This window comes from Coffea arabica, chromosome 9e (assembly GCF_036785885.1).
Source record: "Coffea arabica cultivar ET-39 chromosome 9e, Coffea Arabica ET-39 HiFi, whole genome shotgun sequence".
In the NCBI taxonomy this organism is placed as follows: Eukaryota; Viridiplantae; Streptophyta; class Magnoliopsida; order Gentianales; family Rubiaceae; genus Coffea; species Coffea arabica.
This window is the reverse complement of record NC_092327.1, coordinates 34,909,703-34,921,489: the sequence shown is the minus strand read 5'-3', so window position 1 is coordinate 34,921,489 and position 11,787 is coordinate 34,909,703. Positions and strand designations below refer to the sequence as shown.

Below are 11,787 nucleotides of genomic sequence, written 5' to 3'. Positions count from 1 at the left end.
ATATTGTTTCCTATTCTTAGTTTCACATAGAAACATCAATTCTGGGGAGAGGAGTCGCTTGAACTCCTTCAAGTGGGGAACTGTCAAGGGGCTCCCCGCACCTTGGCAATTTCACACCATAACCTTCATGGATCACTTGGGGTCCAGTGAAAGCTGGCACCCACCCCTTCCTCTGATCGTTCTATTTCCATTTCCTGGCCTCCTCCTTTGTTTTTTTTCTGAATGTGTTCGATGGTCTCAGTGTCTGTCATATTTTCATCCTCCAATGCCAATTTCCTTTTGGTCGTTCCTACTTGGCTTAGACAATTGCCATCAATCTGTTGCAAAACCTTCCTTCCCCTTCCCATTGATATCCTTGCTGTTTTCCTTGTTTTCCTTTCCTGTCTCTGAGGATGTTCTACTTGAGTGCATTTGCTGCTTTGACTCACAGGTTTGTCTTGTACCTCACTTGGCATGGTCATGTTACCACTGTCTTCTTGGATGGTTAGACCAGGTTTTTTCTTTGGTTCTTGCAGCTCCCTGTCCACCATTATCTCATCATCTCCATTATTTCCTTGAAATTCTGGCTTTTTGCATCTTTCCATTTCTTGTAAAAGCTCCACCATCTTGTTACTACTGAATGGTTGAGCTCCTGACTGGACTTCCTCATTTATGATTTCCTCCACACTGGCAATACTTGTATGACTTTCTCCCCTTTTTTCCTTGCTGACCAGAATCTGTACCTGTAGTTCCTTATTCAACTTCCTTGGTATATAGTCCACTTTCTCCTTTGGTTTATGTATTTCCTTATCCCTTTCTTCCAGATGTTCCTTTCCTCTTGGAGTTGTGGCTTCATGTTCCCCATCCTGTCTCTTTGAGTCTTTCCTCACCAGTTCCCCATTTTCCACCCCCCAATATTGCCTTTTGGAAGGAGATTTGTAGTTGTTATTCTCCTTTTGGAGTGAAGATTTCCCAGAATTTACTCTCAACCATGGACCATACTGGTTCTCTTGCTGACCATTTTCTACTACTATCTTTGACTTACAGGCCTTTTCATTATGGCCTATAATCCCACATGTGTAGCAAAAGTCAGGACACCTTTCATATTTGAATTTAATCCATCTCATTAGTCCATTCATTTTGATTGTTGTTCCTCGAAGCAATGGATGAAAAATGTCAACCATGACATGTGCCTTTAGATGCTTTCCTTCTTTACCTCCATTTTGCGGAATAACTACTTCCCTGACTTCCTTAAACACTGCACCTACTTTCTTCCCTACCTCCTTAGAGATGCAATGTAAAGGAAGGTTCCACATTTGAACCCATAGTGGTGCTATTCTGAAGGCATTAGGATCATCCTCAATCCCCTCGTACCACCTACTCAGCACAAGTATCTGGTTATCGAAAATCCAAGGCCCTCCATTGACTATCCTTTCTCTAGTTTCCTCCCCCTTAATTCCGAACTGGAAGAAGTTTGGTCCTAGCTCAGTCATCTTGAGATCTTTCGGATAACCCCAAGCATTTGCCACAAAATTTTTAACCCCAGTAAAATTAGCTATCTTATCTCCCTTGATTCTCCCCAACAGACTGGTCTGGCATTCCTGCCTGCCTATGCAAGCATCTCCTTCATCTAGGTCAGTCACACTGTATTCATGGCTATTTAAGGCAAACTTTTGCATAATTTCAGTCAACTCTTCCGCCATAGTAGTAATATGATATTTAGGTGAAATCCCACTTCTCTGTAGGTATGAACTAGATCTAACCAAATTTATACAGATGAGCACTCAAATCTGCGTACTTCCACTAGATAATGCCTTTCTGGGAGACCAGAAACAAGTAGATAGAAAAAGGAAGAAAAAAGAAGAGCAATAAATGTAATTAATGCAGAGAATTAGTTTAAGAAAGAAAACCTAAGTGAAACCCTGGCTTTAAGCAAGCATGCATTTATGGCTGCAAATTTCTGTACTGTGACGTTCCATCTTCTTAGCTCCGACCAGCTTGTATTTAAGTTGTCCGAAGCTCCTGGAACCTGGGCAAGCTCCTGTACTGACAACAATCAGCACTTACAACTGTTATTGTTTGGAAATGCGGACAAATTCGCCTTGATTGGTTGCAAAGTATCTAATTGTTTGCTCCTTGTCTGAGACTCTGTTTTTGGGTTTTTGAAAGTTTGAAAAGTTTGCAGAGTTGGAAAGTTTTGGCTCCCACTATTGGGGGGAAAAGCTCTAGTAGAGAGAGAAAGAGAACTCATAGGAGAGAGAAGATCGCATGCTTACCAATCAAAGGGGTTCAATTTGGATCCTCGAAACAAGTGCGCACATAGGTTAGCAAAGTTGATTGTTCAACTAGTTATGAATGCTGAATGAGAAGTAAAATTTTTCCATGTGGCTCCAAGAGAGTGTACAAAACGATTACAAAGAAAGTAGGAGTGTTGTATCAAACCTTGTGATATCAAGTTAATGCAATCAAATTGATTTTCGATAAAAAAAAAATGGATCCTCGAAACAATTACGCATACAACACCTTAGCCCCCACGCTATAAACCCGGGGACAAACTCCATGTAAACCTTCTGTCACGCCTTTGTGCTTCACTGATATCTGTAGCCATAGAAAACTCACGACTTCAGATGCTTGTTACTTACTCGTAAAAGCGTGACAGAAACACCAGCCCAAATTTACGCCAACTCCTCGTACTGATTAAAGGTGCAATTTTTTTTTTTTTTTTTGCAAGAAAAGTCAACGAGAAATGTGACTATTCCTTATCCATCAAATTGAGGGAAAGGTAATATTCTAAGTCCTCCTGGCCAGTGCCCACTCTTCCAACTTATCAGCCATGGCAGAAGAAATTAGTTCTTCAAAAAAAAGGTAAACGTCCTATGAATTCGTATAAGAATTGGGCTGTCTCCAAGTTCATTCTTCATCAAGAACCAACTTTTGGTTCTTTTTTGATTTGTTATTAATCTTTTTCTTGCAGATATGCAATTGTGACAGGGGCAAATAAAGGGATTGGCTATGGAATTTGCAGGCAGTTAGCTTCTAATGGAATCACAGTGGTATTGACTGCTAGAAATTTGAAGAGGGGACTTGAAGCTATTGAGAGTTTTAAAGGGCTTGATTTCTTTGACAATATAGTTTTTCATCAGCTTGATGTGGTTGATCCTTCAAGTATTGCATCTCTTGCTGAATTCATCAGAATACATTATGGAAGACTTGATATTCTGGTAATAATTAAGTTGCTCCAATTCTGAAAACTGTGTAGTTTCCGACTGAAAATGCTTTCTCTGCTTGCTAGATGAAGGGAAAAAATCCAGACTTTCGTACAAGAAAAGTATCTTGGTGAATCACCTAACAAAATCTGAATCAAAGAGCTTGATATTAATCATTCTTGCAATCTTGGGCCTTATTTAGGCCTTTTTTTGGTGCTTAAGTACTTATATAATCCCAGTCATTCTCTAAAAGGTTTTGGATTGGATGCCTTGGTTTTGAAATTAGTGTCTGCATCCAAATTTCTGACAATCTTTTGCTACTGAAAGCGTATAATTGGTTCATTTCATGTGTATATCAGCAGATATGAACTCTTATATAGCGAATTTTTTGCAATCGTCGTAATGAATTGCTTTACGTTCGAAGACATAAAATTGCAGATATTATTGGGAAGAAGATGAAATTGCATTGTCAAGTTGGTGTAGTGGCATCTTAGCGAACAAAAACAGGATGCACGAAATACTTTGGCTTCATTTTCTGTTATAATCTTCTGCTCTTTTTGGAGGTCTACTTAGCTTCTACATGGTTGAGAACCTTAATGTTTTAGTAACTTTTTGTAACAACCCTGCAGTCTTGTAACTTGACTTCTTTCAGCATTGCCCCAGGTTAAAAACTAAAAATGGTCTTTTTGACTGCTGTTGTTTTAGGGATGATCTTGTGTATGAAAGTTTCTTCCTCTTGGGAAGCAAGAAAATGGTGGGGTTTACAGGAAGTTGGGAAATGAGATCTGTGCACTAAAAATCTACTTTTTCACTTTTTTACAGTTCGAGAATTGTGACTTAGAACATCAATAGGACACTCATATATAAGCTTTTGTGTTCCAGGTGAATAATGCAGGGATTGGTGGAGTTGATGTAGATGTTGATGCTTTAAGAGCTTCTGGATATGGATCTGGTGGAGTGAGTCATTTCTGACTGTTAGCTTCTAATTGGCATTTTTTGATGCTAAGTTCATGATAGACTATGCATGTTGAAATTGTAGCTAATGAGGACTTCAGCCCTTGGAATGGATGCTTGAAATTTACAGCTATTGATTTATGTTGATTTACTTCATCTGCATCAGGCAATGATTATTCATACTTAGTCATGATTCTTAGCACCCATGGGAAGCTACTTATGTTTACAGCTGCATGTTAGAGCTTCTGTAGAATAATAACAAGGTTATGGTACCCTAGTTTTGGAGTTAATGATTGTTTCATACTTGCTGCTGAAAACTGAAGGCTGAAAGTGTAAATGTTTTTAGAATTCATTATCAATTCAGAGTATTCTGGTTCCAATATTGTCTGTAATTGCTTCCTCTGGATAGTATTAGCATTACAATTGTCCAGTTGCGAGCAACATTTTCCTTGGCCGAAGTTGCATTTTGTTTGAAAAGAGATGAATTCATTAGTTCTAACTTTGCAATAATCAATTAGGATTTGCAAATCAGAGCTCTTCGTACCAAATATCTTCTAGGAAAAGATCAAGTTTGAAGCCTTTTGACCTGCAAAGGTCATCTTTAATTGCCACAACCCAAACTGTGAAACCGATTTCTCTTTTGTGTTTTGATGTACTTATATGTGCACATACCTATGGTTACACATTGTGATGCATTTTTCTAACTAATAAGTTTGATGATGTGTGTAATGTTCATAATCATTCAACCTTATTTGCAGAGTAATGTTTTATCACCATTACAGTTATCTTGTGTTCTTCTCCTAAGTTTTTCTGTTTACACTAGCCATGTGTTGGCAATGCTATCTTCTGGAAAACAAAAAAACAGTAACTTTGCAGGAATCCCTCCCTTCTGAATAAGTTGAATTGTGCAAATACATAGCAAGTAGTTGAATAATTGCCCTTCACTTTAGTTAGTTGTTGAAGTGCTGATTACCTTCAATCATGCAGCCTGATGGATCACATATAGATTGGAATGGCATCTTGACTGAGACATATGACTTGGCAGTAGAATGTCTGCAGACAAACTACTATGGTGCAAAAAGAATGATTGAAGCATTTCTTCCTCTCCTTTACTTATCTGATTCACCAAGGATCGTAAATGTTTCTTCGTCAATGGGAAAGTTAAAGGTACTAAAATCTCAGATTGTGTTCTTGCATATGAAATTTAGGACCTAAAATGAGTGCTGTTTTACACCAAGCTTAGTTGGAAACAGGATACAGATGCATTGACTAGACCTGACAAACTAAAATGTCATACTTGCCTAAGTTGTTGAGACAATGCTAATGTTGTACCTTGGCCAAACGTGCTGTGTCTTTAAAGATGATCTCTTTCTGTTTCATACTTTCATTTTTCATGTCTTATGGTTAATGGAAATATGCTCTTGACTCATTTGATCATGTTTCAGCACATACCCAGTGAATGGGCTAAAGGAGTACTAAATGATTCTGGAAACCTTACAGAGGAGAGAGTGGATGAGGTGGTGAATGAATTTCTCAAGGATTTTAAGGAGGGTTCACTTAAAGCAAAAGGTTGGCCTCCATCTATGTCAGCATATACAGTTTCAAAGGCAGCTATGAATGCATATACTAGGGTTCTTGCTAAAAAGCACCCAAAGTTTCGTATAAATTGTGTTTGTCCTGGTTTTGTAAAAACAGATGTAAACTTCAATACTGGTCATTTAACTGTTGAAGAAGGTGCTGAAAGTCCAGTAAGACTAGCTCTGCTGCCTGATGATGGTTCTTCTGGTTTGTTCTTTGTTCGAAATGAAGTTTCTTCTTTTGAATAAAGTATTGAAGGAACACTTGAAATGAAGATGATGTATTATCTTACTATACAACTTATGGTAAAGTACGTACTTTAGCTCATCGGTTTACAAATAGTATCATTTTGCTGCATATTGAGCTCTAAGACCTAGCTAATGATGCCTACAAATTTTGGTTTTGCTCAAATCCTGCTTTATCCAGGTTCAAATGGTTCTTTCACTGCTGACAGATTACTCATCCAAATTGCTTAACCAAGATGCCACTCCATAGCAGGTTATATGCTCAGAGTCAATGATTATGAGTTCTGAATTCGACTGCACTAGACATCTAAGGGTTTGACACTTGAATCTGACCTAATGGTCTCAGTTCCAGTTGTCCATGTATCATCTGTACCAGAAATGCTCTCACTCTCAATTGTCAGTGTATGATGCATATCAGAAGTCAGTACAGATCCTTCGTCCATGCAACTTGGACTATGATAATTTGCTTGGATAGTTGAATCCCTTTTGGATATTTTAATGGCTTCCAACTCAATAGCTACTTCCTTCATAGTTGGTCTTCTCTCCTGACTTGAGTTTAAGCATCTTTGGGCAAGTTTAGCAACAAGAATAGCCTCTTCTTCGTTCTCTCGTCTACAAGTTGACGATCAAGGATTGTTTTCAGAGAATTCGGATTCATGGATTTTTTTAAAAACTGTCTGCCAGACTCCTAAAATCTTCTTCTATTTCTTTGGAAGGTATTGGCTTTTGTCTTGTTATTAGCTTAACAAAAACAACTCCAAAACTCAAGAGATCACTTTTCTCAGTACATTGGCTTGATTGAAAGTATTCTAGATCCAGATACCCAAAAATCCCTCTAACTCATGTAGGTAAGTAAGTTTTATCAACATTGATAGATTTCGAAGTTCCCAAGTCGGATACTTTGGCTATATATATATATTTATCCAGAAAGTATGTTGCTTGATTTCACATCTCTGTGTAAGATGGGAGCTGAAATTTCAGAATATGCAGATATGCCAGTGACCCTGCTATCTCTATGGCTATTCTTAGTCTCAAGTTATAAGTGAAGCGGAAATCATCATCACTCTGATTATGTATGAGATTATGAAGGCTTCGGTTGGGGATGAATTCATAAACCAGTAGGGGAACTTCTATAAGCAAACGACAACCTAGGAGTTTTACCACATTCCTATGACTGACTTGTGACAGAATTACCACCTCATTGACGAAATCCTCAAAGTGACTGTCAGTAACATTTCAACCTTTTTTATTGCTAATCTTTCCATCAGTTGACATCCCTTTATACACTGTAACTTGGCCACCTTGACTGAGTATTCGACTTCCATTGAATCCATCAATAGCCTTGCTCAATTTCTTAGCACTAACGAGATGTGTTCTTTCAATAGCATCCGCAGAAAAATGTTTCTGTGACATTCTTCATTCACTTCCTTTACTTTCAGACAAATGTTGCTGTAACATTCTTTCAATAGCACTAACATGTGCAATACGTTCTCTAGAAATACCATCAATTGAATGGAAGAACATTGCCATGGTCACTTAAATATTTACAAAAGGAAGGGAAGAAGGGGATCTAGGGTGGGTTAGCAACAATATCAACTATTTCTTCACGCCTTCCCTTGATTTGGGGGTTGGCTTCGACCAAAGAAGCAAGCAATCACCAAAAAAAAAAGGGTATTAGACTAATGTCCAAAAGGAGGATCAATTGGAGCAGAAGGAGTGAACACAAGCAAGAAGGCCAAACTAATAAACTCAACCATCTCTTTACAGCTTATCATGTTGGCAAGCAGCATCTAAAATCTAAATATGGGTTTAATTCATAGAACCAAGTTGCATTCCCCAAGCTTTTGCATTCACACTGATAAGTGAAAATGGCTCTGGATTGTAATTCAAAAGGGACTTCTTTTAGGATTGCAACCTGAGATGGAATCAATATCAGAAGAGTTTAGGGGCAAGGACCACACATCAGGAGCATATCTCAAAGGCAATTTTGGAGGGTCCGAATAGTTCTCCAACTTCAGTTTCTGGTCCTCCAAGAAGGCATAAGCACAGGTATTGGATGCAAAGCTCTGCAAAGCGTTACGTGCAATTGAAAACTGTATTAGCTGAGTAGCAGGGAATGCTTGCTTGACAGGAATTGATGGCACAGGAACCGGTTATGTTGTTGGTGCCACACATTGAGGTGCAACCAGACAAGATCTCTGGACTGCCAAGTCTCGGTCTGAAGAGAGCATTTCCACAGCCAAGAAACATCACTTGTTGCATTCTCTGGAAACAAAGAAAGGAGCTTCGGCGAGGGAACCTTCTGCAATGGCCCGATCAAATGAATCACACCAGCAAACTTGGAGCAAGGGTAAGTTTATGGTTACTGTTTGATCGCTCAGGGACATTTCCAGCACCTCAACAATTTCTTGGGAACCTTTTCCAGGTTAAAGCACCCCAGATACTGCTTTGAACTGCTCATGGAATCGCCAGAGACATTAGTACAGCTTATGGTGAATGCTTCATTTAGAGCACAATCAGGACCAATCCCAAAGAGGGAGGGAATTGTCACTCCTCCACAGGTATCAATGCATCCTGGCTTCGCCATTGGAATTCGTGTCGCCCCAATGATTGGACAATGAGGTAAAGAAACACAAATAACATACAGATTAAGCTCAAATTGCTCATACCAAATTATTTATTTCTTAACTTCTGAATAAAGTCTGAAATGTTGCAAATGCAGAGGGCTGTAGGAGCATGGGGGATTTTGTCGACTATCATAGTGGTGCATTTAGATGCAAAAGTCTGTGAGTCAAGTTAGAAACGTAGCCATTAAAGCAAAGTAAAAGAATGACACAAGCAATCATTTGAGGAATTTTCACTAAGCAGAAGAGCTGAACTGAATTGGTTTAAGATGCATTTCTTCAATTGCTAGGAAGGTGGCAGGATTTAGATATTTTACGTGAAATGTCTACGTCCAACTTGTCAACATTCAATAGTCCAGACTGACTTGCTAAGCCATTCTTACCAGCAAATTATAACCTCAAGTCAAGTGAAACATGATTTATCCAAGTAAAAAAAAAAGACAGCCTATGCTAAAAACACCTCTATTTTGTTCATGGTAAATATCTTGACCCTGCTGCGGATAACTTCTCTATAAATTTACAACTTTCACTCTATGTTATCATCTTATCTATCTTTATGCTACTACATTGCAGCAGGGCATCAAAGATTGGGACTGACTCACACAACGTGTGATGGCAACTTGACTAGTTTTAAATTAACGGGTTAGTCTTGTAATTACATTTTTATAAATAATATTTCGCTTACATTATAAACATATTTTTAACATATTTTTTTATATTTTTAACCACATTTTTATCTTACATTCATCATGTTACAAAAAGCGTTACAATAATTATTTCAAATAATGCTCTATCCAAACACACTGATGGACGCTAAAGCACAGTACATTGTCCCACAAAAAAATGGGAAAGAAGGAGGGGAAGAAAATAACCACAGGAAGTTGTTTCTTGAACACCAAGCTCACAGTGCATACAAACATTTTGTGGAATTCTTAGGGGCGACTGCCCTTTCCAGCCGTGTCATTTTCCCGCCAGCGCTGATTGTTCAATACCGCGTAGGCATCTGAAGTTGACTTAACGTTCTCATTTCCGATTGTCCATGTGTGGTAACATCACACATCACAACAGCTTCTTCGTCAGTGCAACTTGGACTTTGATAATTTTCTTGAATAGTTAAATCTCCTCTCGACATTTTGATGTTTTCCAACTCGATGGAAACTTCCTTCATAGTTGGTCTCCTCCTTCCATCCCAGTTTATGCATCGTTGTGCAAGTTTAGCAACAGCAATGACCTCCTCTTCATTTGTTTGATCTATAATTTGAGGATCAAGAATGGTTGGAAGAGAATTCTCTTCCATGGATCTCAGAAACCTTTGCGCCAATCCTAAATAGACATCTTCTCCTTCTTCTCTGGAAGGTATGGGCTTTTGTCTTGTCAGGAGCTCAAGAAGAACCACCCCAAAGCTGTAAACGTCACTTTTGTCAGTAATTTGGCTCGACAGGAAATATTCTGGATCGATGTAGCCGAAAGTCCCTTGGACTCGAGTAGTCATGTGGGTTTTGTCAATTGGAATGGACAATGAAGCTCCAAAGTCTGATACTTTAGCTATGTATTTTTCATCCAACAATATGTTGGTGGACTTGATATCCCTGTGAAAGACCGGAATTGAAAGCCCCGAGTGTAGGTATGCCAATGCTCCTGCTACCTCTGTGGCTACTTTTAATCTCAAGCTCCAAGTAAAAGGGAAGGATTCAGCCTCATTGTCGTTTTGAATGAGGTTAAATAGGGTTCCATTAGGGATAAATTCATAGACAAGCAGAGGAACTTCTGTCTCCAAGCAACAACCCAGAAGTTTTACCACATTCCTGTGATTAACTTGCGAAACAATGACGAGCTCGTTGATGAACTGCCCCAACAGGCTTTTGTCAACCTTCGACTTCATGATTGCCACAATTCTTCCATCGGCTAGGATCCCTTTATATACTGTACCTTGGCCACCTTGACCAAGTATTCGACTTTCGTTGAATCCATCAGTGGCCGCCTCCAATTCCCTAGAAATGAAAATTCTAGTTTTTTCAATAGCACCATCTGCAGCAGATAATTGTTTCTCCAATAGAAGACCTCCATTTCGTTCAAAATGGCCCTGCTTCTTCTTTTTATTGCGTCTCTTCTGTAGCAGGACAAGACCAGTAAACACTGCAATTGTCACCCCAGCAGCCACAGCAACACTTGTAATCGATACCAAAAAATATAATGGAACTGTGACTACTACGAGGATGAGAAATAGCAGAAAGAATAACTTGGGAGGTCTCATTATTGGGAAGTAGAGCAAAGTTTGTCTTTCAATAGCATAGGGATATTATCGAACTGATCGAAGAGCATCTGCCTAAATAGGTGAACCAAAATGTTGTAATTAATCAAATATCGTAGGGGAAATAGTCAAATTACCTTGGAGAAGTCTACATCAGTTGAGATCAGATGTGGGCTATTTTTTCCACTAGCAACTTCCTCGATGTTTCACTGCAATTGTTGGATGTACTCCTGGAAGCTCCACTGCAATTGCTGTATGTTATCGACGACTTTATGAACCAGTATGGAACAATCCACTTGTGTTCAAAACTTGTTTGGCCGGCCTCTTAGTCTTCTTGTCATCTTAACTCTTTTAACCATCTCTTTTCCTACACTAATTAACCATCGATGACTTGGCTTTTGTGTTGTTATTAGCTTTAATAAAAACAACTCCAAAACTCAAGAGATCACTTTTCTCAGTACATTGGCTTGTTGAAAGAATTCTGGATCCAGATACACAAAAATCCCTCTAACTCGTGTAGGTAAATAAGTTTAATCAACTTCGATAGATCTCGAAGTTCCCAAGTCAGATGCTTTGGCTATACATATTTATCCAAAAAGTATCTTGCTTGATTTCACATCTCTGTGCAAGATGGGAACTGAAATTTCAGAATGTAGATATGCCTGTGACCCTGCTATCTCTATGGCTATTCTTATTCTCGAGTTATAAGTGAAGGGGAAATCATCATCACTCTGATTATGCATGAGATTATAAAGGCTTCGGTTGGGGATGAATTCATTAACCAGTAGGGGAACTTCTATAAACAAACGACAAACCTAGGAGTTTTACCACATTCCTATGACTGACTTGTGACAGAATTACCACCTCATTGACGAAATCCTCAAAGTGACTGTCAGTAACATTTCAACCTTTTTGATTGCGAATCTTTCCATCAGTTAACATCCCTTTAT

At 38.8% G+C, this 11,787-nt stretch overlaps 2 protein-coding genes across 3 annotated transcripts; one reads left to right on the top strand and one right to left on the bottom strand.

The window, feature by feature from the left end:
• The first annotated feature begins 2,694 nt into the window (after nt 1-2,694).
• On the top strand, nt 2,695-6,074 carry LOC113710581 ((+)-neomenthol dehydrogenase-like). Of its 2 annotated transcripts, XM_027233676.2 has the most exons (6): nt 2,695-2,844; nt 2,954-3,200; nt 4,068-4,142; nt 5,127-5,306; nt 5,585-5,708; nt 5,835-6,074. In XM_027233676.2, the coding sequence occupies exons 1-6, from the start codon at nt 2,813-2,815 to the stop codon at nt 5,963-5,965; spliced, it is 789 nt and encodes a 262-aa protein (XP_027089477.1). In that variant the 5' UTR covers nt 2,695-2,812; the 3' UTR covers nt 5,966-6,074. The 2 variants fall into 2 exon arrangements, with proteins under 2 accessions (XP_027089477.1, XP_027089476.1); XM_027233675.2 differs by having other exon boundaries at nt 5,585-6,074.
• Nucleotides 6,075-9,281: 3,207 nt separating this feature from the next.
• LOC113710537 (wall-associated receptor kinase-like 1) lies at nt 9,282-10,910 on the bottom strand. Its single transcript, XM_027233592.2, has one exon. The coding sequence runs from the start codon at nt 10,838-10,840 to the stop codon at nt 9,572-9,574; it is 1,269 nt and encodes a 422-aa protein (XP_027089393.2). The 5' UTR covers nt 10,841-10,910; the 3' UTR covers nt 9,282-9,571.
• Between the last annotated feature and the right edge of the window lie 877 nt (nt 10,911-11,787).

Excerpts from the sequence above, each read along its gene's own strand:
- LOC113710581 (XM_027233675.2), top strand. The coding sequence starts at position 2,813 with ATGGCAGAAGAAATTAGTTCTTCAAAAAAAAG. Across the intron at positions 2,845-2,953 it reads ATTAGTTCTTCAAAAAAAAG|ATATGCAATTGTGACAGGGG; the intron begins GTAAACGTCCTA and ends TTTTTCTTGCAG. Across the intron at positions 5,307-5,584 it reads CGTCAATGGGAAAGTTAAAG|CACATACCCAGTGAATGGGC; the intron begins GTACTAAAATCT and ends ATCATGTTTCAG.
- LOC113710537 (XM_027233592.2), bottom strand. The coding sequence starts at position 10,840 with ATGAGACCTCCCAAGTTATTCTTTCTGCTATTTCTCATCCTCGTAGTA.